General features: G+C 45.2%; 1 protein-coding gene across 1 annotated transcript in view; it reads right to left on the bottom strand.

The window, feature by feature from the left end:
- Positions 1 to 2,865: 2,865 nt before the first annotated feature.
- The window catches only part of CCDC3 (coiled-coil domain containing 3), a 42,619-nt gene continuing 18,230 nt past the window's right edge, over positions 2,866 to 27,254 (bottom strand). Inside the window, exon 3 of the mRNA XM_054178015.1 lies at positions 2,866 to 4,264. Coding sequence (XP_054033990.1) covers positions 3,989 to 4,264 — 276 coding nt within the window. The 3' untranslated portion in view covers positions 2,866 to 3,988. The remainder of the gene's footprint in view (positions 4,265 to 27,254) is intronic.

Below are 27,254 nucleotides of genomic sequence, written 5' to 3'. Positions count from 1 at the left end.
CCCCTCCCTTATTTCTCACTGCCACTCTTCTCTCTCTTCTCTTTTCCAAAGCCAAAGTACTGGAAAATACAGTTCCTTATCATAGGAAGCTACTTCCTGCTCCTCTCCTCTCCTCTCCTCTCCTCTCCTCTCCTCTCCGAACCTCTCATCTTCTCTCTGAACCTCTCTGAACCTCTCCTCTCTGAACCTCTCATCTCCTCTCTGAACCTCTCTGAACCTCTCCTCTCTGAACCTCTCCTCTCTGAACCCCTCCTCTCCTCTCCTCTCCTCTCTGAACCTCTCCTCTCCTCTCTGAACCTAACATCTCCTCTCCTCTCTGAACCTCTCCTCTCCTCTCTGAACCTAACCTCTCCTGTCCTCTCTGAACCTCTCCTCTCCTCTCCTCCATGGTTGTCATAAAAGGCTACTCTGTATTTTTAATTTTTCTTCTTGACTTTCACAAACATTTCCTATTAGACAGTTTTTTGTTGTGATGGAGAATAATTGCACACTGCATGTCAGACATGGACATACCTCATACTTAGCAGTGTAACTGATGATGGTCTCTAACAATTTCTACCACTTCACCTACTTCTATCACCATGACACTAGGTTGATCCAGTTACTTGACTAACTGGCTACTAATCATATACATTGATATCAGCTGCTGATGTTGGCGCAGAGCATGAAATTTCATGTGAATGTTCTTTCTTTCCCCCTATTAATATCTGTTTACATAACCTACATTGCATTCCATTAATTTTGTTGTCACTCACTGAGAATCACTCAGCTAAGTCTACTCTTGGTTACTCTTCTTACTCATTTCTCTCTGTTCTTGCCATTTGTTATTATTAATTTTGCTCCTTCACTGCTTGTCACTTTCTGGATCCATCATGAAAATATGAATCAGACACAAGCATCTCTGTGAATGAAAAAGCCCCTCCTTGCCTCCAGTTCTGACTTCATCTGCTCTGGGAACCCCTAGAACTGGTCCTGTAGGTATCCTGTCAGCCTTCAAGCTCCTGTTGTGTTTGCAAAATCAGTTGTTAATTTGTAAGGCATCTTTGAGCTTCTTATCGGGGGGCTGCTGTATTTAGTAACCAGTTGCTAACTGTTTTCCTCACTTGAATACTTCTATTTGCCTTTTTTTTTTACTTTTTTTTTTCCCCCAGGATGTTTTTGGGGTTACTATACCACTCCATTCCTACCCATCTAGGTATGCCAACCCCCTCTGCAATTTCTGCACCCCAGTCTCTCCCATATCGCTCTCCAAGAATCATACCTTTCACCTTAAACTGGAAAATTACGTGAAGTTTTGCCCTTTTCTGTGGGTTTCCAGATCAACTGGTCCCTGAGATAGCTACAGAGTTGGTATCTTGAAGGTGTCTTCCAACCTGGTCTATTCTATTCTATTCTATTCTATTCTATTCTATTCTATTCTATTCTATTCTATTCTATTCTATTCTATTCTATTCTACCCATGTAATGTATAGCCTTATGTGATGTGTACCAGTCTGAATGGACCCAAATTCCTCTTCACAGCAATGTTTTCTGCCCGGGTTTCTCCAGCAGTGGTGGCACTTTAACAGCATTTTCATTTGGGCTTGGCATCTCCTGTTACTTTTTGAGAGGGTTGGCTTGTGAACTCACCTGACTGCTAGTCCTTATCACGAAACGATCCAAAACCAAAAAGGAATTACAGTATCACAGTATCACCAAGGTTGGAAGAGACCTCAAAGATCATCAAGTCCAACCTGTCACCACAGACCTCATGACTAGACCATGGCACCAAGTGCCACATCCAATCCCCTCTTGAACCCCTCCAGGGACAGTGACTCCACCACCTCCCTGGGCAGCCCATTCCAATGGCTAATGACGCTAATGAAAGGAACCAACTTTCTTTGGTTTTGTACCCAGAGGGAAGCTTTTGGCTTACACTTGAATTCAGCTTCTGGGGGTTGTTCCTTCTGTTTTCTTTGCAAAGCAACAACATTCTCACAAAACTGACAAGGAGAACAAAATAGTATACATTTTTGGTTTGTTTTATTTTGGTTGGTTTGTGGTTTGTTTGTTTGTTTTTAAGCTAAAGAATGGGGTGAAATTGGAAGAAAATTCCAATCTTTGCATCAAGAGACAAAACTATCAACAAAAAGAAAAAAATATATTTCAACAGCATCTTTGGAAAATTTGTAAAAACAGCAAAGGTGTAGCTATAGCAATTATACTTTCTCCACTTCATACATGCATTTATAAAACATGACTGAATAGCAGAGGGAATATTTTTATTCATAAACAATTAGAACACAAGTTTTGGATACCTATACCAGGACGAACGGTTCACTTATTTAAGCAGCAGCTTAGAAACTAGAAACAAACAACAACAACTACAAAACCCCCATGAGTTACTTTCCTATGGGTTTAAATTTTAGAGTTAAAAATATCTCGCTGGCTTCCAGGGAAGCCTTAGGTCTGTAGTGATTCTCAGGAAACAGCATTGCTGACTGCAGCACAAAACAACTCCAATTGTGCTGATTCGGTAGGCAAAGCCTTTGAAACCAGTGGAGCTCATGAAGGAGTCAGAATCATAAGAAACACCAATATTATTTCAAGACGGAAAAAAAGAAAGTTCTGTTTCCAAAAGGAACTAAACTGGAAGGTAATTCAACTTGGCAGCATCCTAGAAACCAACATGAGGTTTGACTTTGGAGTTCAGTTTGGACCGCAGCTGATGGTTGAAAGCTGATAAGGGCTTTTCCTAGTGCAGGGATAGCTAAAGTGTGGTCCAACAGGGCTGTAGCCTGGATATACTCTGAGTGCTGAGGCACAGCATGGAGTCAGTTTGTAAATGCCAAATAAAGGACAGGATAGAATTTTTTAATTTTTTTTTTTAATGAGATAACCAACAAACAGGATTTGCTTCATATTTAAAGAAAGTAGACTATATCAAATGTGTAATAAAAATATTTTCCATAGGATTTTAAAATATATACATACATAAACTACCTTAATTTTTAATGCCCTGTAGATATTGATGCGGTCTCTACAGTATCTGAGTGGCTATGTGGGGCTGCCCAGCAACCTCCATTATACCTCAAACAGTGATTACAAAACTTGAAGCCTTATCCACACTGCAAATTAAACCTGCTTGAAAACAGGATCTGAAATTGTCCGCTGGGCCTGATCCAGTACCCACTAACAGGAAGGCTACACCCTCTCCTGATTGCAAGAGGTGGATTAGGTCCTAGTTACAGTTCCAAAATGATATAATTAAAACTCTCTTGGATGGGCAATGATGAAGGCACCTGAGAGAGTTAGAGACCACTGAGGCACTTCCTGGGAAAATAAAAAATATTAGGTATTTTATTTAGTATATTTAGGGATATTTATAATCAGTCTTAAGACAATTTGGGCACATCTACACTTCACTTTGAAGAGGGTCCAAACTGACAGTGTCCTGGACATAGTCTTTGTTCAGACACTGGATGCAGACTTTAATCAAGCTTAAGGGAGGTTGAGAGCTTGGGGGTGATGATAGAGCAAAGATCAACCATAACAGAGCAAAGAGCACTCATGCCTTCCTACAACATCCATCTCCATATACCCCTCTGACCTGGCTCACCCAGCCCACGTGGTGGAGGTAAACTGGCACCAGGACTTTCCAAGATGAGCTCCTGTGTCAAGTGCCTGCAATGGCCCATGGGACTGAACCAGCACTTTCATCAAAGACAATCTAAAACTGGTGATGGAGGTGGGGGTCAGTGAGGGCAGAGAACCACAGATTATCATCTGGCCCTACATCCACCAAGGGCAGTGAGGATATGGCTTTTTGGCTGTGTCTGCAGCACCACAGTTTGCCTTTCTGTTTAATCTAGCACTGTGTTTAAAGCAAGTCCAGATTCATTTTCCATGCAAGATTTGAAGCACAGTGCAGACAAAGTGTGAGAGCCAGATCCTGACCTAATGCAGGCAAAACTCACTGTTACTGTTGGCCTGAGCACTTACCCTTGCATTATACTTTAAGGTAGGTAGCATGAGAGTTCTCCTGCTTCAAGGAGTTAATGTAGGGGATTTGACCACCTGCAGAGGAAAGTTTCTCACTGAGCTTTCGATTCATCTGCTCCACATGCCTGGTGTTTTTCCTGGCTTGCCGGAGAGACCTCTTGACTTTCTTCACCCGATCTCGCAGCTGCTTGTTGCGCTTTTCCAGCGTCGCCACTTTCTGCTGCAGCTTCTTCACTCTGTCCTCCTCCTCAAACAAGGCTCTCTGGACTGAGGAACACATAAGCTGAGGAGACAGCATAAATGCAATAGGAAATGGTGAGATTTACGCAACAACTTGTTAAAGCAAGGGTTAATTCAGGTGTTCCTTGAAACACCTCACCACTCTTCAAAAGCAGAGGGCTTTCTTTGCAAAGGACAGCCCCCATCAAAAAGGTTTGTGATCTAGAGGAGCTGCTATTTAAACACATTTCTGTCTGGGGTCATGCACCTCCTTAATGTTTTTTCCTGTAAAAAGCATCCTGAGATATTTTATTGTCCTGGTGGGGCTTTCATGTGCACTGGTGCACTGTGAGGAAAGTCAGTGTCTTCTGATGGATTTATCTCCAGTATACACTTAGATTTGATTTTTTTTTTAAGTATGTCAAGCACTCCTGGAGCCTGCATGGGCTTTCTCTGGCAGAACGTTTGGAACAGACAGGGAATCTAAATAAACAAGGAAATCCTCAATGTGGTGAAGGATTAAATGTTTCTTTCCATCCTCCTTTGTAGTATTTTCAACTAAAAGCAGGGGAGGGAACTTGCTTTGATGAATAACATTTCATTTGCTTTGGAAATCCCCAGCAGCTGAAAATGGTGGCCTGTTAACACAAGTGCTTCCAGCCCCCATAAGCTCATTTCTTGTGTGAAAGCACTGCAGGGCTGTGCTAAAAGGCAAATGCTTGCCCTGGCCATCATCTCACTGAGGCTCTTCTGTAAATATATACTAGGGAGACTAGGAGCTCACAGAGAGAAGTCCAGAAATTGCACTGAGGATGAGGGAATTTGGTTTTGATCACAGCTCATTCCAAGTGCTGTTTGAAAACGGCCAGCAGATTTTAGCTTTTGTTTTTGCCAAACCCTTGCAAAACCTCAAGCATAACACTTCTTGACTTTAAATCCCTGCAAAGGAGAGCACTGAGTTAGGAAAAGATGTTTGTTGGGAAGACAGGAAGTGGAAATTCTGCTTCATGAAGGATTTCTTGCATTTTCCATTTATGCAGTGCTAGGCATGGCATATGACAGAGTCCAATGCAGAGGAACAAACAATTCATGCAGCTGAAGTGTGAGCTTGTGAAAACCCAACTGTGTGGGCTGGCTGGTGGGGAAATGGTAATATCTGATGGCAGACATCAGGGGTGGCATTAGCCTCATCTTTTGAGGCTGGCCCTCTAACAGCAGTGGTAGTCCAGTTCTACAGACCCACTCAGAAACATCTTGAATACTGTCAGAAAGCTCACCAGCACATTTCCTTGTGCTGTCCCTCTTCCATCTCCTCACTTTCCAGTTTGAAACCCCCTGTTTAGTGCTTATATTATCTGGAGATACCCAGACAGGTCAGTGGAACAACACAGTTATAGAAAACTGAGGTAATGCTGGACAGGCACAGCTTTGTTTGCCAGCAAGGGTAGACGATTGGAAGAGCCCAGCTTGATAATTGGATGCCTGCCTGCAATCTCAAGTCTACCAGCTGAAAAATGAACTCTTTGCTCTTTCTGCATGGGGAAAAAATAACAAGGTGGAGTCCCCTCACATTCTCACAGGCTGGTTACAAACAGCATTTTTTCACAGGGCTCTCCACAGATGATGTTTAAAAGTGAGTGCTGTTCCTATCCTTGCTTTTACAGCAAGGGCTGCATTTCACAGGGGTGCAACCAAATTATTTTCAAATTGGTGATACAGCCTTTGTAACTGTGACAATTTGGAGCTCAGCACTACCTTTATAGCTAACCCAGCTGCTGAACAAATAGGTGAGAAGTTAACCACCACTTGGTCCCTGTTGCTACTTAAATACTTCATGTGTACAGCAAGATGAGACATCCCTGCAGTCATTCCTGTGGAGCATATCTACAGACAAGAATTTCACACCCCGTTTTGTCTGGTCTCATGTACCCATAAATGTGCACAGTTTGGACTAACAACCACCAAGATCAGACTTTAGTCCAAAGGCATTGCTAAAAGCCATAGAGAACTGGATTTTGTTTCTGATTTCTGTTTCTGTTTCCATTCTTCATCCCAACTTGCTATGTCAGGTACACTAGAGAAAGGAGACAGGCATGTTATGCAGTGTTTAAGGGACAATAAAATCTCCATCCAGCAAGGAAAGTTACTGAGGAGCCAGTTCCAGTTGGTTCCACTGAAGGAATGGACAAGAAAGGATGGATAGCTGACAGCTTCTATTTCCACAAGGTATCAGCAGCAGTCAGCTAAGCAACAGCTCTGAGATGCTATGCCTAGTGTGTCATACATGCTCACAGACCTGGGAAATGAAGAGAAGGATCAGGAAATGGCTCCTTAGGAAAATTCATGGGTTATTTTTCTTGTTTCCTTCAAAAGTTACATTCACTGGTGACCCACAGTTTAAACAAGTTGTTTGTTCTGGAGATCTCTTTCTGCATGTCTGCTTGTTCCACAGTTTTGGTAGCAAAGCATCCTCAGCAGTAGTTAAACTCATCTAGAGTACTACCAGAAGATGTAATAAGAAAGGCAGCACAACAAGAAACATACAGCTCTTTAGGATTCATCTCAGGCAACCTACAGCTGTGAAACTACAAAGTAAATATATTTATCTGAAACACCCTGTAACAAATACACCCAGTTTTAAATTTCAGCACATCTAGATGATTTACAAGATCTATCCATCTGCCAAATGAGTCAACATAGTGACAAATCAAACTGATTTTTGGGGTGTCACATTATGGTCGTGTGAGGCCTTTACCAAACACACCAAACTGACATATATATATATATATATGCATTTGTTTGACTGACAGACACATGTCTCTGCCTGTCTTTGCTTGAATGGGACAGTGGCTAGGAAATGCCTCAAGGATAAAGGCACAATGGTAGTGATCATCCTCCACAAAATGTCCATAAATGGATGAAGTCAGCATTACAGCATTACAGAGCTTGAATCACTAAAAACCCAGCAGTGGCACCCAAGTCTTGCCCTTCAGCTACCAAAGGGAAGGAAGCTGAGGTCTAGGCAGCTCCTCATGCATGTTTGCTATGGGCAGCACTGTTAAAAAGCACTAGAGCCCCAGTACCTTTCATTTTATCTCTCCTAAAAGCACCTTTCACATCAAACAGTATTTTTTGACATTTAGATATAGGGTGTTACCAGGCAAGATGACTGCAGGAGCATCTTTAAATGTGTGACAGCAAGACCTGATCTCTGTGTGGACATGACGTGGATTTAGAAGAACTGGACATGGATCACTTTGGTTTATTGTCCTCAAATCTTCCTCCTGACCCATATTGCTTACTGGAGCAGTGTCTAGCCAGGATACGCCCTCAGCATCACAGACCCAGCATTGCCACAGCACAACCTATTGGAAGTGTCTGGTGGAAGAAATGAGACTGGAAACACAGCCCAAGCCCTGCAGATTGGGAGCACAGCTCCTGCTGTGCTGCAGAACCTCCTCCACACTGCTTCCCTGTAAGTTCACCACATATCCATGCTGCTCTCCTCTTACCCTTCCCTACTATAAATCTGCTCCTCAGAAAAGGTTACAAGCTGTCTTTATCTGCTGCACACCAAATTACTGCTCCATGCTTTACTACTGTTCAAATTATATCAAACTTGCAAACCCCAAACTATGTACCTTAGAACAGCAACAATTCATGATCTCAAGAGCCTCAGACAAATACAGCTCTTTATTTTTCTTTAACCCAATCATGATTTATTTCCCCAACTCCTTCTGTTCTCTTAGCAAGAGAAAGGGTTCTGTCTTCTGGGGAAGCTAATAAAGATACAATACAACTCATGCAGATGATCTTCACCTCTCCTGGCCTGGGAAGTCCCCTTGAAGCCCTTCCTTGCCATGGTCACATTTCAGACTCTGAGCATCACTTTCTCCTCTTCTTCAGCCTCTTTGGGTGGGGTACATGGAATCAAGCATGTTGGATGGAAAGATGGATGGTGTTATGAAGGATAGCAGGAGAAGTCTTGGCAGCAGAGGCTATTTGGTTTGGGATGGAGCAACTTAACCTCCAGTTACTGGAACTTTTCAGCCAAGACTAACACTCCTGCTGAAGAATGGAAAAGCCCCTGTCAGCACTGTTAAACCATCATGTTAGGTGAAGTGGTGAAGTCATGGCAGTGCTGGGTTAAACCACCCCTGCTTGCTACAAGACTGCACCTGTCAGAGGTACCAAATCGGGGCAATCCAGCTTCACCAGCATTAATGGAGATGAGCTGGGATTTCACCCTAGGACTTCATATGACTTCTTCCAGACACCAAAGACCTGGATGGAGAAAGAAAAGATTGTGGCTTTTGCTACAGGAGGTGTAAGTCTTGCAGCACAAGTCTCTGGTTCATTCTAAATATTGAGAGATGGAGACTTCGCTGGGTTATGAAGCACTGCCTGCAGGGAGCCTCTGCCAGGCTACACCCACCCCAAGGTGCCCCAGCACTGTCAATGCAGTTTTCCTTCTTCAGTTCATTGCTCACTAAAAGCAGATTTTCACTTTTAAACTCCTAAATTGCAACCAATCAAGGTGACCTCTTTTAAGTACCCGCTTCCACTGCCTAGAGAACTAGCTCATAGTGAGACAGATCCCACCCCAAGTCCCACAGAATCATAGTTGGCATCACTGACTAACCTGGGCAGCCTGCAAGGGCAGCATACAGATAGTTTTCTTGAAGTTTAGAGACCCTTGCCCTGGAAATGGACCCAAATCCATGTTCAGGGGCAATCAGAAGTCTTGAAAAGCAGACTTGTTTATTCTGACCTGCATGAAACTGCTGCTTGGTGGAAAAACATCCCAAGAACTGTTGGAAGACCTGCCAGGGGCAGCTCTTGGACATCAGTCTGGCAGGTCTCTTGGGTGACAGTTGGCTGAGAAGGGCTCATGTACCTGAAAAATGTGAATGGTATTTACAAGCTGTAATATAAGGCTCAAGTGCCAGCAGCTCTACCAAGACACCTACTCAGCACAGAAGATGGTTTATGTGCTGGGTGTGGCAGTACATCCAAAACCCCTTTTCCCCCGGTGGATCTGGGACAGGGGGAAACAGAGAAGCACGGGTAAAGGGAGCAGGGGAAGGCACCTCTCCCTCCCAGGCTGTGGTCAGTGGATGCACATGGGCCCTTCCTCCCAAGCCTTGTGCCAGCCACAGATCCCCACGCCAGGGCAAGCCTGGGCACACTTCAGCTTTTGGGATATGCTTTATGGTAACATTATCACACAAATTAGCACGGCTGTTTAAAATGGGTGAGCTGCAGCACATGCTCTCTCCCTCTCGGGTTTTTGCCCCCTACACATGTGGATTATAAGCAGCAGCAGTTCTAGGAGGATTTTCTGATAAGAAGAGACACCAGAGCAATTCCCACAATTGGCATTGTGAGTAGACGGAGATATTCCTAGAGTCTCCAGGAAATACCTGCCTTTTGTGAGTAGGGGTAACATACTGCTTTTTGATTGATCTTTTCCAGTTACTGTTTTCTCAAGCTATTTGCAACCACTCAGATGTTCGGAAGATATTTTGGAAGCAACCATACCAAATCCATATAATATTTCATAATTTTTGTATATAGTGATGTGAGTGGTGGAGTTAAATTAATAAGCCATTTATATTTTTATTAATTCCCTGCCTTACCCTTCTTTCTTTGTAACACGGGGATGAGTCTTTTTCACAAGGGAAAACATTTGCAACTTACTAATTTTATCTTCTTCTTTTTTAAAAATAATGATCTTAAACTGAACAACAGGGGCTTTTCAAAAAGATACTTTCCTGTGATTAAGAACTTTTTAAAACCAGACCTTCCTTTATGGCAAGGTGTCTCAATTGCTGGTGTCTCTCACCTGCAGTGGGTGTTGCAGGCACCCATTTTAAAACCCTGAGTTTTGACAGTTGGTGAAAAGACTCAGCCCTGGAGGTATCTGAAGAATCACAGAATCACCAAGGTTGGAAGAGACCTCAAAGATCATCAAATCCAACCTGTCACCACAGACCTCATGATTAAACCATGGCACCAAGTGCCCAATACCCTCTTGAACACCTCCAGGATGGTGACTCCACCACCTCCCTAGGCAGCCCATTCCAATAGACTCAAGAGAGGTCCCTGACCCCAAAACCATGCCTATGGCATGTCCCAGGGAATTGCTTTCCTCAGACACTCTGAATTCTGAAGCCTGAGATGCTGCTGAAGAGGTGAATACAAAGATATCAGGTGGGAGTTGTACTTGCTTCTCTCTGCCAAGACTGGTGAAGGAGGTACAAATGTCTCCACAATACCTGGGCTGGCTACTACCAGTACCCAGGAAGGAATCAACACTTTATTCCCTATACTTGTGAAGGAAAAAAAGGGTGATGGTTTAATAAGAATAGAAACCACACCAATCAAGAAGACAGGAAAAAGAACAAAAAAGGTCTAGAGTATGAGCCAGGCTGCCTACCACAGGCACCTCACTTGTGCCAAGTGAGCAGATAAGTCAGTCCTGACAGTAAATCCCTAAATTCCCTTCACAGTTAGTGGGAGACAGAAGGTCTCCAGGAAGGGAAAAAGAAATCAAGAGGGTAGGACCTCACTCTGGGGCATCTCCAAGTCCCTTTCTTCTCCTCACTGACCAGGCAGGCAGTGAAGGAGAAATGCCAAGAGCCAGACCACTGCTTTTTCCCTTGTTGCTCTGAAGCAGAGGGGCTCCACCTTCACCTTGTTCCCCTTCAAAACCTTCCTCCCAGCAATTCACCCAAGATGCCACAGGAATGTGATGGTGGATCTGGGAGGGGAGAGGCAGTGAAGTCTCATGTCTAAGCAGTTTAACAGGAGCAGCAGTCCTCCTCGTCCCTGGCTGCAGCTGCCAAACACTGGTGCTGAGCCCCATGAGCCCCATTATCTTGTGCTTTAGGCATTTCCAAGAGCTTCCCAGTCTTCAGCATCGCTCTCAGTTGGAGGTTGGGCAAGATGTACCCTCTGAGATGGGGGGGATCAGTGCTGGGGGGAAGAGGGGAGCCTTAGAGCCATTCCAGGTGTGAATAGCACCCAGGGATAGGCAGTGCCACCCTGTCAGCCTCCTCACTGAGATCCATGCCACCTTCCTCTGACTCCCTCCACCCAATAATATGCAAGAGTGGCCAGTGAAATAACAAACTATGGGGCAGCATACACCTCCACAGCATGCAAAAGCAGAGACAGAAGCCAGGACTCTACTTACAGCTCTTAACCTCTATTACAAGGGATGTACAGGGCTCATCACAAAAACAGGTAGCTTGTACACTGTGCAACACAGCCATCTGCACATTATGAATTGCAAATGCAATCCAAGGCAATGAATGCAGCGCCTGCTCTGCTTCCTTCTAGGTACCATGGATGGGTAATAGACACTCCTGATACACTTCTGTCCTGTTCCTGGAGATTACACAGTGCCAGCATGGATTAAGCTGATAACTTGCAGGCAAATGGCACTGCATAATAAAGCACACTACTCAGCTCACCTGTGCTGAGCTTTGAGGAACAGAACCCAAAATCTTTCACTGTTTCTAGAAGCAATATAGGCACTGAAAACAAATGTGAGTTTACAAGACAGGCTGATTAATAGACTTTTGTATTTTGTTACTACTTTTTCTTCTATTTTGTTAATTTCTGTCCCAGAGCTAGGGTTGCAATTTCAGCTGAACTTCAAGTCTCTCTGAGAAGTGGGGTTTTTTTCTATAACATGCACAGAAGCTTTCCAAAACTTGCTTTCACTTTAATTTCCAGCTCAGCTTTTTCCCAACTAGAGTTACTGCTATCACAATAAAACTAATTAGGTCTGATGTGCCTAAAACGACTTTGCCAATACACCTTACCTCAAGTGTATTGTTCTCCAACTGAAAGTTGCTGTGTGACCCTGTCTCCATCTAAACTTGCTTTAGTTGGCTTGTATTTCAATAGGATTAGGTCACCATTCCCCCCTGCAACATACAGCAAATTAATTAAATACCAAGGAAGGGATAAAATCAGCAAGACCCAGAAACAGAATGTATTGTGTCCTCCCTGCTCACTGATGGGAACACAGGGAAATGAGAAACTGCAGATCAGAGCAGGACAACATCTTACATCTTTGTTTCTAATTATTGAAACGTCAGTGTTGATTTTTGAATGAGCTGACCTCTACCTTGTGTTGCAACAGCTCCTAGAAACTTCATTTAATTTAATGGTCCTGTTAAATAGACAGGAAACACCCTGTGGCAGTTCAGCAGTGAGGGAAGTACAATATATTCAAATAAACCATCCCCAGATGTAGCTGAAGCTGAGAATCAGCATCAGCTGGTAAGGAAACATAGTTATCTTTACAATATTAATTTGCATGGACACAAAATTAATTTAAACCTGGTTTGAGATGTTTAAGTATTCTTTATTTCAATCTAATGTGTCACAACTCATAGGAGTTCCCTGGGGTTCCTGACAGGTGCTTGATGCTCTGGTGTAATGCTCAACCCAAGACACAAGTGCTGTATGGATGTCTGTACAATGAGGTTTAGATTAAACGTAGCTGTTAGGGGTACAAAATAACAGGTGGGGGATCATGGGTTGATGCGGGGGTGCATGGAAATAGTGAAGCAAGGTTGATTCATGGCTTAATTAATTCATAACCTCCTGTAGGTAAGATAATGCCAGACCTCTGTGTACCCCTTCAGCAGGTCAGCAGGTTCAGAGTGCAAATGCTCAGTGCCCACATCCTCTGTTGCTGAGAAGGGAAGGCCTGAGATCTGTAAATATGTAATAAAATATATTTTAAATATAATAAGAAAAATCCTTTGCTTGTCTGTTACCTCTAAGTCAAAATGGGGAAAGAGAGAAGCAGAGCAAACCCCAGCAGGCTGTAGATGGGTGTTGGTGAATGGCCACAGTGTGACTGCAAAGCATTAAATGCTGCCTGTCAAGAAAGTATAGAAATAGGGATATTTAATGTCAGCGGAGACTATGTCTCCCCCCACGAAGTTTTATGCACACGAGGGCAACCCAGCTGAGAAAGGCAAATGTTTACAGTTAAGGCAATGTCTGTAATATCTGCAGTATCTGCAACTGCAGGGCACCGAGGCAGGACCCGGGCACCCACCGTGCGGAACGGCACGTCCCCCCACAGCCCCGAGCCAGCTTTCCTCTCCCGAGAGCCCAGCGTGGCGCGGGCGGAGACTGCTGCAGCGGCGATGCTTTCACCAGAGGCAGGGAGGTGCTGAGTCACCTGGGCTCGTTCCTGAATTGCTCTCCAGTTGGGTCCCGTGGCCAGGGATAGGGATGGTTCTAACTCTCCACAAAGCTGTTTTCAAAAGATGTGTCGACCGAGACTGAGGTCGAACTTAAGCAGGCAGGTGTCCAGGCAACTGGCTGCAGAGAGTGCTGGAGCCTGGCACCTGAAATGGAGGGCAACGGAGATAACGCCTGCATTAGGTGTGAGCAGCTCGATTATCTGCTTAAGCTAGTGCCTGAACTGAAGGAAGAAGCTGCTAGACATAGGACTGTAAGGGAATGAGAAAGGGAGTTGGATTTGAGGACCCAGGCTCTGCAGAGGGAGATGACCCAAGATGCAGAAGGAAATGGATGCAGGTCCCTGTCAGGAGAGGCAAAGTAAAACCCTCACGGCTCACCTCACCTTCCCAGATGCCCTTGCAAAACAACTATGGGGCACTAGAAGTTGAGGGTGAGGTGAATGAGAAGACAGAAGGGACACCATCTGAGGTGTTGTCTAAAGCAAAACAGCCTGCCCCTTGCATGAGGACTTGTTCCTTTAAAAAAAGAGGAGGGTAATTGTTATTGGTGATTCCCTCCTGAGGGGAACAGAGGGCCCCATATGTCAGCCGGATCCTTCCCACAGGGAAGTCTGCTGCCTCGCTGGGACCTGGGTTAGAGATGTTACCAGAAGGCTGCCTAGTCTGGTACAGACTCTGATTACCATCCCTTGATAGTTATGGTTGAAACCAGAGATCCAAAGGCAATCAAAAAGGACTTCAAGGCTCTGGGAAAACTGGTTGAGGGTTCAGGAGCACATGTAATTTTTTCATCAATTCCTTAGTTGCAGGAAGGAATACTGAAAGGAACAGGACAGCAGGTGTAATTAACCAGTGGCTCAGAGGCTGGTGCCACCAACAGAATTTTGGGGGTTTCAATCTTGGGCAACTTTCTATGGCACCAGGTCAGCTAGCAACAGATGGAGTACATCCACCCCAGAGGGGGAGAAAGATCCTTACACATGAGAATAGCCTATCCCACTGAGAGAAAAGGGTTCTAGAAAGGGAGTTGGCAGGACTCATTGACAGGGCTTTAAACTAGATTTGAAGGGGGAAGGGGCTGAAACCAGTCCCCCCAGACAGGAGTCTGAAGTTGGTAAGCTGGAGTCAGGGGTGAAACCAGCAGCCCAGATGAAGTGCATGTACACTAATGCATGCAGTATGGGTAACAAACAAGAGGAGCTGGAAGCCTTGTTGCAGCAGGAAAGTTATGATGTAGTTGCCATCACAGAAACATGGTGGGACAACTCACATGACTGGAGCAATGTAATTTATGGCTACAGGCTCTTCAGGAGAGACAGGCGAAGGAGAAGGGGTGGAGGGGTGGCCCCTCTACATCAGGGAGGCTCTAGACACCACGGAATTAGGGATTAAGGATGATCAAAGTGAGTGCCTGTGGGTGAGAATTAGAGGGAATGCCAACAAGGCTGACATCCTGGTTGGAGTCTGTTATAGACCACTCAACCAGGGTGAAGATGTTGATGAATTACTCTATAGGCAGCTAGAGGCTGTCTCAAGATCAGCAGACCTTGTTCTTATGAGCACTTTTAACCTGCCTGATATCTGCTGGGAACTCAACACAGCAGAGAGGAGGCAGTCTAGAAGGTTCTTAGAGTGTATGGAGGATAGCTTCTTATCCCAGCTGTTCTGTGAGCCTACCAGGGGTAAGGCTTTGCTTGACCTTCTTTTTACCAATAGAGAAGGGCTGGTGGGAGATGTGGTGGTTGGAGGCTGTCTGGGGTCCAGTGACCATGAAATAATTGAGTTTTTAGTACTCAGTCAAGCTAAGAGGGGCAGCAACAAAACCTCCACTCTGGACTTCTGGAGGGTGGAATTCAGGTTACTTAGGGAACTAACTCAGAAGGTACTTTGGGAAACAGCCCTTAAAAACAAAGGGGTCCAGGAGGGCTGGACCTACTTCGAGGAAGAACTCTTGAAGGCACCGGAACAGGCTGTGCCAGTGTGCTGGAAGATGAGCTGCTGGAGTAGACAGCCAGCCTGGATGGGTGATGAGCTTCTGAGTGAATTAAGGGGAAAAAAGAGGGTGTCTCATCTTTGGAAGGAAGGAACAGTTACCCAGGAAATGTTTAAGGATGTTCCTAAGTCATGTAGGAAAAAAATTAGAGAAGCAAAAGCCCATTTAGAGCTTAGACTGGCCTCTGCTGTGAAGGACAACAAGAATGCTTTTATAAATATATTAATGGCAAAAGAAGGGGCAAGGACAACCTCCACTCCTTGGTGGACACAGAGGGGAATATTGTAACTAAAGATGAGGAAAAGGCAGAGGTACTTAACACCTTCTTTGCCTCCACTTTTAATAGCAGGACAGGTTGTCTTCTGGACAACTGGCCTCCTGAACTGGCAGATGGAGTCAGGGAGCAGTATAGTTCCCCTGTGATCCAGGAGGAAGCAATTAGAGACCTGCTCAGCCACTTGGATCTCCACAAGTCCATGGGACTGGATGGGATCCATCCTAGGGTGCTGAGAGAGCTGGCAGATGATCTGGCCAAGCCACTCTCCATCATTTTTCAACAGTCCTGGCTCACTGGAGAGGTCCCAGGTGACTGGAAGCTGGCCAACATTATGCCCATCCACAAGAAGGGCCGGTTGGATGAGCCAGGGAATTACAGACCTGTCAGCCTGACCTCAGTGCCAGGCAAGGTTATGGAACAGGTCATCCTGAGTGCAATCACACAGCGCTTACAGGATGGCCAAGGGATCAGGCCCAGCCAGTATAGCTTTAGGAAGGGCAGGTCCTGCCTGACCAACCTGATCTCCTCCTATAATCAGGTGACCCACCTGGTGGATGTGGGGAAGGCTGTGGATGTAGTCTACCTGGACTTCAGCAAGGCCTTTGACACCGTCCCCCACAGCAAACTCCTGGACAAGCTGTCAGCCCATGGCTTGGACAGCAGCACTCTGTGCTGGGTTAGGAACTGGCTGGAGGGCCGAGCCCAGAGAGTGGTGGTGAATGGTGCCACATCCAGCTGGCAGCCAGGCACTAGTGGTGTCCCCCAGGGATCAGTGCTGGGCCCCATCCTGTTCAATATGTTTACTGACGATCTGGATGAGGGGATTGAGTCCACCATTAGTAAATTTGCAGATGACACCAAGCTGGGGGCAGGTGTTGATCTGTTAGAGGTTAGGAGAGCTCTGCAGAGGGACCTTCACAGGCTGGACAGATGGACAGAGTCCAACAGCATGAGATTTAACACATCTAAGTGCCAGGTTCTACACATTGGCCACAACAACCCCATGCAGTGTTACATGCTGGCGTCAAGAGTGGCTGGAGAGCAGCCAGGCAGAGAGGGACCTGGGGGTACTGGTTGATGGTAGGCTGAACATGATCCAGCAGTGTGCCCAGGTGACCAAGAAGGCCAATGGCATCCTGGCCTGTATCAGGAACAGTGTGGCCAACAGGAGCAGGGAGGTCATTCTGCCCCTGTACTCAGCACTGCTCAGGCCACACTTGAGTCCTGTGTCCAGTTCTGGGCCCCTCAGTTTAGGAAAGATGTTGAGTTGCTGGAACATGTCCAGAGAAGGGCAACAAAGCTGGTGAGGGGTTTGGAACACAAGCCCTATGAGGAGAGGCTGAGGGAGCTGGCTTTGCTTAGCCTGGAGAAGAGGGGGCTCAGGGAAGACCTTATTGCTCTCTACAACTACCTGAAGGGAGGTTGTAGCCAGGTGGCGGTTGGTCTCTTCTCCCAGGCAACCAGCACCAGAACAAGAGGACACAGTCTCAAGCTGTGCCAGGGGAGGTTTAGGCTGGATGTTAGGAAGAACTTCTTCACAGAAAGAGTGATTGGCCCTTGGAATGGGCTGCCCAGGGAGGTGGTGGAATCACCATCACTGGAGGTGTTTAGGAAGAAACTGGATGAGGCACTTGGTGCCATGGTTTAGTTGATTAGATGGTGTTGGATGACAGGTTGGATTCATAGAATAGAATACATAGAATACATAGAATAAACCAGGTTGGAAGAGACCTTCAAGATCATCGCGTCCAACCCATCACCAATCCAACACCGCCCAAGCAACTAACCCACAGCACCAAGCACCCTGTCAAGTCTTCTCCTAAAAACCTCCAGTGATGGCGACTCCACCACCTCCCCAGGCAGCCCATTCCAATGTGCAATCACTCTTTCTGTATAGAACTTTTTTCTAACATCCAGCCTGAACCTCCCCTGGCGCAGCCTGAGACTGTGTCCTCTTGTTCTGGTACTGCTTGCCTGGGAGAAGAGACCAACATCCGTCTGTCTACAACCTCCCTTCAGGTAGTTGTAGAGAGTAATAAGGTCACCCCTGAGTCTCCTCTTCTCCAGGCTAAGCAACCCCAGCTCCCTCAGCCTCTCCTCGTAGGGCTTATGTTCCAAACCCCTCACCAACTTTGTTGCTCTTCTCTGGACTCGTTCCAGCAAGTCAACATCCTTCCTAAACTGAGGGGCCCAGAACTGGACACAGTACTCGAGGTGCGGCCTAATCAGTGCAGTGTACAGGGGCAGAATGACCTCCCTGCTCCTGCTGGCCACACTGTTCCTGATGCAGGCCAGGATGCCATTGGCCCTCTTAGCTGCCTGGGCACACTGCAGGCTCATGTTCAGTCTACCGTCGACCAGCACCCCCAGGTCCCTCTCAGCCTGACTGCTCTCCAGCCACTCTGACCCCAGCCTGTAGCTCTGCATGGGGTTGCTGTGGCCAATGTGCAGAACCCGGCACTTGGATGTGTTAAATCTCATGCCGTTGGACTCTGCCCAACTGCCCAGCCTGTCGAGGTCCCTCTGCAGAGCCTCTCTACCCTCCAGCAGATCAACTCCTGCGCCCAGCTTGGTGTCGTCAGCAAATTTACTGATGATGGACTCGATGCCCTCGTCCAGATCATCAATAAAGATGTTAAAGAGCATGGGGCCCAGCACTGATCCCTGGGGCACACCACTGGTGACTGGCTGCCAGCTATTCTATTCTATTCTATTCTATTCTATTCTATTCTATTCTATTCTACTCTACTCTACTCTACTCTACTCTACTCTATAAAAGTCATGTTGCCCCATAAATCCTTCCACTCTAGACATCTTGTCTTCATGCTTCATATAATCTGCTGCAGCTTAGCTGCCTTTACAAACAGATAGGATTTCCTTGGCTGCAGGGTTGGCTGGAAGCATGGCACTGCTGCTGTGCAAAGCTCCTGGATTACAAATGCAGGTGCCCTTGGGCAACCTGCTGTCCTCTGGTGCTGCTGTGAGTGAAGGTTTCCACATTGATCCTGAGCATCTATAGGAACTGCCAGTGCTGCTTCACTTCATTTGTCAAGAGCAGTTGGGTGCAGGAAAGCAGGAGGAGTGAAAAGGGCATACACAGATCCATATTTAACTGGGATGGATGGATCCCTTTGTGTAGACTTTGCCTCACCCTGCTCAATGTACCTAACCTGGATCCTGCATAAGTAACATTGGTTTTCTGATCTATTTCTACAGTCAATGGAGAGATAGAAATTCCTCCAGAGGATGAGTCAGAGAATCTAATTTAGAGCAGGGAAGCAGGCACTATACCAGAGCTGAGTAGTACGGAAACAACTCTTGACACTGCTTACGCACACAGACGGAGACATGCCTGCCATGGCTGGAGCAGGACAAGAGGCTCTACTGATGCCTTTCCCTGCAAGCAAGAAGAAATCTGTGAAACCTTGAGGGAAATGACGGCAGCAGCCCTGAAATCAGACTGGATGAAGCACAGGCGCTTGACAAAGGGCATCTATCTGCATCTGCTCCTGAGCTGCTTTGAAAGCCCAGAGCAAAGAGGAGACCAGCAAGAAGCTCTGTCTTTTGGGATGGGTGGCAGACACACGCACAGCAGAGGACTGGGTTTAGCCCTCTTTCAGGAGCAAAGGTACCACAGGTTGCCACAGTGGTGAAGTGGAAAAGCTTTGGTGAGATTGAAGAAGCAAAGACAAAGGGATGGAAAAACAAACATCTGCAATCTGCAGGCGCTCTCTGGCTAACGTCAGCAACTAAGAAAGGAACCAAGGAGGCAGAATGCCCAAGAGGCTAATCAGCAGTTCTGAATAACAAGCTCAAATCACTAACATCTGGCTGACGGGAGCTCACAGATATTCCTGTCCCACCAGGCAGCTCAGAGCAGCCTGTCCACAGCTCCAGCTGCTGCATGGGCTGTAAATCCTGAAAGAGCCCCAGACCACCCTGCATGCAATAAGCGGGCAACAGGCTACTCTGAGCATGGCAGGGTTTGGCAAATACCCAGGCTTCAAGGTGCAGAAACATGGTATTTAGGAGACCACCCTCCTGCTTGCCTGTGCTCCGACAGCTGCACTGATGGCTGTTTCTATATGGATCAAAAGCTGCTGCTTCACTCGAGTACAACTCCTCAGACAGGGTCCTGTTGCTGAGCCAGTATTGCAGTTCTCAGCAGAAATTTTGGGTCAGGGATATACAGGGTTGTATTTGAAATCCAGCATGTCCACAGGGCTGAAAGATGCCTTGCAGTGAGCTCTTCCCTGCAAGGACCTAAATTACAGAGCACACACTCCAGTAATGGTTAATGTTACAATGGTGGCTCTCAACTGCTTAATCCTGAGTTAATAATTGCATTGGAGTAAGATAATTACACAGCAAGTGCCACAACACTGCACAGCGAGCAGACAGCAATACCTCTGAGCTACAGTTCAATCACACACTATTTTGGGTATGGGCTCTTCTGTCAATAACCACCCTGTGGTCTGCAAAGTCTTGTCAAATCCCGCTGTCATGTGCACCTATCTGTAAAATCTGTTTCTGTTCCTGACCAAATACTTAGGGAGAGGTAGCAAATGCATCCCTTGTAAGCTTGAGTTACCATTTAAGTATGCATGTGCATACAAGGCCTTTAAATCTGATTATGAAATTAATTTCCACTACCAGTCCAAGATTCTTCTTTTTGCTTTTCTCACATTTCCCTGACACAGAAGTTATCTACATTTTCACTTGCTTTGTATTGCATTACTTTAGCAAGAGACAGGATCTGGACAGGCCTAAAGAGATGATCTGAACTGCTCCAGCCACCTCCTGCTGTAGCAATCACAGTCACCATCCACACAACTTCACAAGAATTGCCTAGCATAATAGCAACAAATAAAAAAGGATTAAAAACAACAACAACAAAAACCCAAAAAAACCCACCACCAAAAAAAAAAGCCTGTGAAGAAACTAGGATCTGGGCTTCTGTTTACTATTTAACTAGGACATTTCCTTGTCTTTTGGCAACTGTAATTTTGGAAGAGCAAAATCTCAATTATTTTGAGCTGCATTATCTGAACAGCTTGTTCTCATTAAGCAACATGCACACTTCACACCTAATCAAAGAGGGCAGATAAATGAATGTCCTAATCAGAGGAAAAGAACTGGATGTCTCCACTACAGAGAAGGCAATAATTATTTAGGGGAAAAGCAGTCCCAGTGAGAGTTTTTCTGTGTTTCAATTCACCATCCAAGAAAATGATCAGGGGGTTGGAATACCTCTCCTTCCAGGACAGACCGAAGGAGCTGGGATTGTTCAGCTGGGAGAAGAGAAGACTCTGAGGAGACCTAATAGCAGCCTTCTGGTACTGGAAAGGAGCCTACAAGAAGGCTGCAGAGGCACTGTTTACAAAGGCCTGTAATGATAGGATGAGGGGCACTGGTTTGAAATTTGAGAAAAATAGATTTAAATGGGATGTTAGGAACAAGTTCTTTACCACGAAGGTGGTGGAACACTGGAACAGGTTGCCCAGGTTTGTAGCTGAGGCCCCATCCCTGGAGATATTCAAGGTTAGGCTGGACAAGGCTCTGAGCAACCTGATCTAATGGAGATTGTCCCTGCTCACTGCAGGGCAATTGGGCTAGATGACCTTTGGAGGTCCCTACCAACCCAAACCATTCAAGACACTTGTGATTTACCAAGCTCTCTGAGGGGACAGGAGCAATAACAGAGCTAGGATCCACAGTCAGATACTTCTCTTGCATGTAGAATGGTCTCAGTGCTTCTCTGCAAATTCAGAGTATGAGCCCAGAAACCAGTTTTCCATGAATAGTACTGTTAAGCATTCTCTACCACTGCAGCCCTGATTCTGGCAATCTGGAAACCCATTTTCCAGTAAGGATCCTGGATAAAGTGCCCAGCACTAGAGCATAGGACTCATTGAGCTTTCAGTAGCTATGAATTTAGTCAACAGAAGTTTGTAATATAAAAGTTGCATCTCTCTGGGTCACAGATCAAGGCATTGAAGTCCATGTTATTCAAGAAGGGGAAAATCCTGTCTGTGTGAATGCTTAGCTTAGATACGTGAACAACATCCACGGGCATTTGGGTATTGCTGCATCACATTTATGACAGACAGGAAGAATTTTCAAAGCTGAGAGGATCACAGATCCCACTCAAAGTCACTGGATGCTTTTGGAAATCACCCAGGTGTCTAAATGTTTTCTCAAGAGTTTAAGTTTTCTTTGAAGAGAAGGGTAAGGTGGTTAAATGTGCTGCAATCTTGAACCCTTACTTCTTCAGATACTGAAGACAGGAGAATGAGCTGTAGGTGATACAGTTAAGGCTTCAATCTCACAGGTTTATAACACTGGAAAAAGAAGAGTCTCAGTGGCAATAAATAAAGTTTTTTCCTGTACTTTTAATGTTTATAGCAAATGTTATTTGTTTACAGGACAAGGACATATCTGCTCAGGCTAATGAAAGTGTTGGGTGTTGTACAAGCGCCTGGTAGGTTGAAAAGGACTGAAAAATGATGGACTGTCATTTCACCAGCTGCAAAAATATTTTCTTTTGGGAGCTGAAGGATGTCTCACCGGCTAAAACCTGGGCTATATTTTACCTAATCAAACACAGTCATGTCAGTATCTGTCAGCAGGATAGGCCAACTGTCCCCTCTGATTGGTGCATCATCCTTAATTGGCAATAAGCATCAGGAAGGGCATAGACACATTTATACTTCTGCTTGGCTCCAGACGAACCCAGTGAAGGATGCAGATGGGAAGCTGTTATAGCCCCAAACCCAAAGATTTCAAGCATGACCAAAGGGACAACTTCAACCAACTGCCTTCAGTGGGACATGGGTTGATTACAAGACAAGCGTTCTTTAGGCACAATTCATCAACAGGAACAAAATGAATGCAAGCAGTCAGGCAACAGAGTGCCAATGGTCACACTACATATTCTTCTGGACCTGAGGGTCAATCAACTATCAGAAAAGACAGCAGAAGAATACACAAAGGGGGTTACAGGAAGGGAACACTTACTCTCACTCATTGTCTAGAACAGAAATTAACAGGAGTTTGACCTGGAAAAGCACAGCAAGAGCATGGCACTAAGCTTCTGGAGGAATTGATAAAGACCCTTTCCTGCAGATATTTGAGGCCTCTCTCCATCAACCAGATGTGATTTAAGGCTAATACATGTAAACTGCATAAACTCAGGTGGAAAGACTGGATGACCAATTTGTTTAATCTGATTCCCATCTAGACTGATCTCTCAGTTCTGCCTAGGTCTGTTTAATTCTGTTAGTAAGTACATCACTGTACTGGCATACAGCACCTACACATCACGCGAATCAAACTGGTGATCTACACTGCTCCCTCAGGATTTGTGAGGCATTTTGAGTGAAAATCATAAAAATGTGTATAATTGCAAATGTTTTTTCCTTCCCTATTCTCCTCACCCTAGAGATCCTGCCACTTGATAAAGTTTATTTTGTCCTTTACTAAAATAACCTTTTGCCATTGAGAAATTTGCAAGTGCTTGGGAGAGGGAGGACTTGTTTGCTATTTTGATGGAAAGAGAAACTGAATTGTTTCCTGGCTGAGATTTCTGTGTCAAGTTTTAACTTGCAGCCAGACTTTTTAGCCAAGTTATAAAATCTGAAGATAATTCCAACTCTCTAAGTGACTTTTATGAAGTACTTTCTCATATGTGCTGAAATAAAGGAAGACTCCATATCATGGAGGTTTTAAATGGAAATTAGGAGATCCATCCTGCACGGAAGGAAAGGGCAAGAAAATACAACAGTTTAAGCAGAGCCGTCAGAAAGCAGAAACTCAGCCCCAGCTTGCTAAAAAAACCCCAGTGATTTGATGAACCCGTGTCTCTTAAATGTTTTAAACACAAACTGAGTGCAAGGCAGAGATTGCACTTGAGTGGACAAAATGAAGCTGAGTTTTCCTTGAGGCATCAAGCTTTTTGGAAACTTAACAGCAAATGCCTCAATGTGACACCTTGAAGAAGCTCCTAATCTGCTGGGTCGGTTGAGTTCGATGCTGGTCAGATGGGAAGTGTTATGGTTATGTCTTCCACTAAAAGCACACAGAAATCCCTCACTAAGCCATAGGCAATGTGGTACTTCTCCATGCCAGACCAGTGTAACAGAAGAAAGGTGGCCAGAGCAGTTGTCCATGGACTGGCTAAAAGTGAAGAGCAAAAAGACAGCAAAGATGAGTAACTGCACCTGCCAGAAACCCACAGTGATACTTGAATGACTGAAACTGAAGGTCTCATATGAGATACTGTGAAAAGGCTGGGCATGTTGGTTGCATCCACACTAACAAGTCAGTTGGAGAAAGAGGAACTAGATGTATTTGGGGTGAGCTCTAGATGTATGTGGAGAATGGGGATCAAAAGGTGTATGAAGGACCAATACATGGATCCCTTGTGTTCCCATTAGGATTTGGTGCACACCAGATAGGCGTTTTTCCCCCAAAGGAAATATATTCAGTGTGCACCAAAACCTCTCTGTGAACTGAACCATTATTTGGCAAGAAAAAAACTATGCCTTCTACTCACCAACTTCATTCTCTGTCATGAAGGAGAGTGCGCTGATTCAACACATGTTCTTGTTGACAACCCTAAGATGGCTGCTTTTCCCACAGGTGTTTTCCCTGAACTCCGTGGCCTGGGAAAACTTCAAACAGTAGACCTCACCACCACTGCACAACCTGCAATACACCTTTGTTTTACACTTGCCTCCCATCCTCCCTGATGGGCTGACTCCAGCCTTCAGACGTCTCAGCACTTTGCTGGCCAGGGTCCCTCACATCTTGGTTGTGGACAGGAGGTGATGATGAATGTGCAGTGCAGCTCTGGGATTGTGTAATCCAGTTGTAACTCAGAAATAGCAGATGGCAGCTCCCTGAAGAGCCATGCACCACCAGAGCTCACTGTGTTTCTCTCCCTAAAGTTTCATTTGAAAGCTTGAGGAGCAAAAGGGAGGGCTGGCTTGGCTCTAAAATAGCCTGCCTATTTCCCTCTGCTTGACACACTGCAAATCCTTAATGGTGCTGACATTCACACTCTCCCAAACTCCCACAGTTTTAAGAACAGTTGAATCAACAAGTGCTAGGAGAACATAGACCCCATGAAGCTAACTTGGCTACATTTTAATGCCTTCTGGAAAGATCCTAATGCAAGACAGACATTTATGATATGTTTGCACTTGTAACTGAGTGCTTGAGCCAGGCTATAATAAGCTTTCCCCAAAAATACCATACATGAAATGCCAGCAAAGAGACAGGGAATGTGTCTTCAGAGTTATGTGTGAAGGAAGGTAGATGTCTAAAGCAAGACTACTGACTGTCCATACCTAAAAGCCATCTAAAAGTTGTTTTGATATTCCCGTTCTTCAGCGAGTCCCTCAGACACAACTAGAACATGATTTTTTGGGTACACCGTGAAGCTAGAGCTGGACTGAGTTCACTAAAAGCCACAGATGTTCAGATCCACACAAAAAATCCAAGAAATTGAGTTTGCCCTGACCTTTTGCTTTGTGTGAGAGGACAGTGAGTGACATAAATGAGGAGATGCTCTGCTACAGACTAAAGGCAATGGATCTAAGACTTGCTTACAGGACCAGGTAACAATTTGGATAAGGGGAACAAAGAAAGGGGAACAAAAGTAATGTGGTAGCAGCTAAAGAAACTGCCATTGGTCCAACAGCCACCTGTCAGCCTACCTCTGCCTTTTGAAATCGGTGTAATCATTGCTGGCCAGGAGTAAACTCATGTATTAAATTGCTAATCTAAATACTCCAATTTAGTGAAGACTACTGAAAATGCAAGCCCCCTCCAGATAGCAGTGAAAAAGAGCTCAAAAAGCAACATTCCATCTCTACTGTTTATTGAAGCAGACCAGTACCTTAAACTAACAAATCCTTTTACCCCCAAAATTCTGAAACTGGCTTCAGATTTCAAACTCACTTGTTACTCTGGTTTTTGTATTTACGACTCATACTTCATGAGATCTATACAAAGCCACATACTAGGGAAGAGGAAAAGGGAAAGATCCTTAGTAAACTCCACATTAGCTGGTAAGATTGGCAAGTGTCTTCTAGTATCAACTCCCCTTGATGATAAATCACAAGAAGGTTTATATGCAGTTTTACCTAACCTGTTCAGAGCTGAGTTTTGAATCTTGTATGGTGATACAGTGGATGCAGATGTGGGTTCCCTGAACTTCAAAACTCCTGGCTAAGAAACAATTAAGTTATAGCAATGGCCATGACAAAGCATGTCTGTAACACCCACAGACAGGCACTCCTTAAACTTCATGCATGTATGTTATGCATTAAACCACTATAAGCATTACAACACACAAATAATTCACACACAGCATCTGTAAGGTTTGCAGAAGTTCAGTAGAAGAGGACACAGCTCTGATAACCTCTGACAAATTGCCATTCACTGTTACTTTTCTACATCTTCAAGGACAGTGTGGCATTATGGGGCACTTCCACACCTTGTAGAGTCAAAAGCATCCTGGAGGCTACCTCAAAAATCTATCTCCTTAATTCTAACAACACCAAAAAATCCCCAAACCCGTAGCAGCTGTGAGCAGATGTTATTCCAATTCCCTTTTCAACAGCTGCTGGACACCTCTGAGCATGGCACTGTGCCAGCAGGACCAGTGTTATGCATCACCATGTCCTCAGCCAGTGGCAGGTCAACACCATGCTGCAGACCTCAATCTCCTTCCTGCTCCTTTTTCACACTTCATGGTGTCAGTTTTCTGGATGCTTTCCCATTTCCTTAATACTTCAGCAAACAGCACTAAGATTGGGAAAGGGCTCAGCATACATTTTTAAAGGAACCAAGGCCTGACGAGCACCACTTGGCTGTCACTGCAGTGATGGAGATGTATTTGCTCTCCCTCTGTGTTTAAAACTGCTTTACAGCATGTTTTACTGCATTTGATGGGGATCTTTAAAAGGCTCCTATTCTGAAGTGATTTTAGAAGACAGCCTCCATAAGGCAATGCTTTTTCTCATCCTGACTCTTCAGCTGTAATTGAGCTTGGTTAAAATGGTGCCTTGGACAGCTTCAGACTCTGTTTTCTGAGCTGTTGTTTGTGCACTCTTGTAATCACAGCTGTACAATCTTTCCTGTGGCCCACAAGGAGGTAAATATCAAAGGATAGGTTTTAGGAGAAGGATGCTATGTAGCATATAGCCCAAACCCCTCATTTTCTGTAAGCCACACTAGAAACTACCTTGCCCAAAGCTCATGTCCAGTATGGGGCAATGAGAGCAAGAAGAATCAGTTCTGAATCTAAAGCAGATTAGATCTGATCTCTTGTACAGAATTGCTGAAAGTCATCCTTTACACTCACCTAAAGATCTCAGCAGGTGCATATCTTTCCTAGAAAAAGGATACAGCCCCTTTTCAGGTGATAGGAAGTCCATCATGGCCACTAATGATGTAGTTGGAGGTGTCCCTGCTCACTGCAAGGGAGTTGGACAGGATCACCTTTGAGGATCCTTTCCAACCCAGTGTAATCTGCCAATCT

This window comes from Dryobates pubescens, chromosome Z, assembly GCF_014839835.1.
Source record: "Dryobates pubescens isolate bDryPub1 chromosome Z, bDryPub1.pri, whole genome shotgun sequence".
Lineage (NCBI taxonomy): Eukaryota > Metazoa > Chordata > Aves > Piciformes > Picidae > Dryobates > Dryobates pubescens.
Note: the sequence above shows the minus strand (reverse complement) of the source record. Positions and strands in the feature narration are given on the sequence as shown.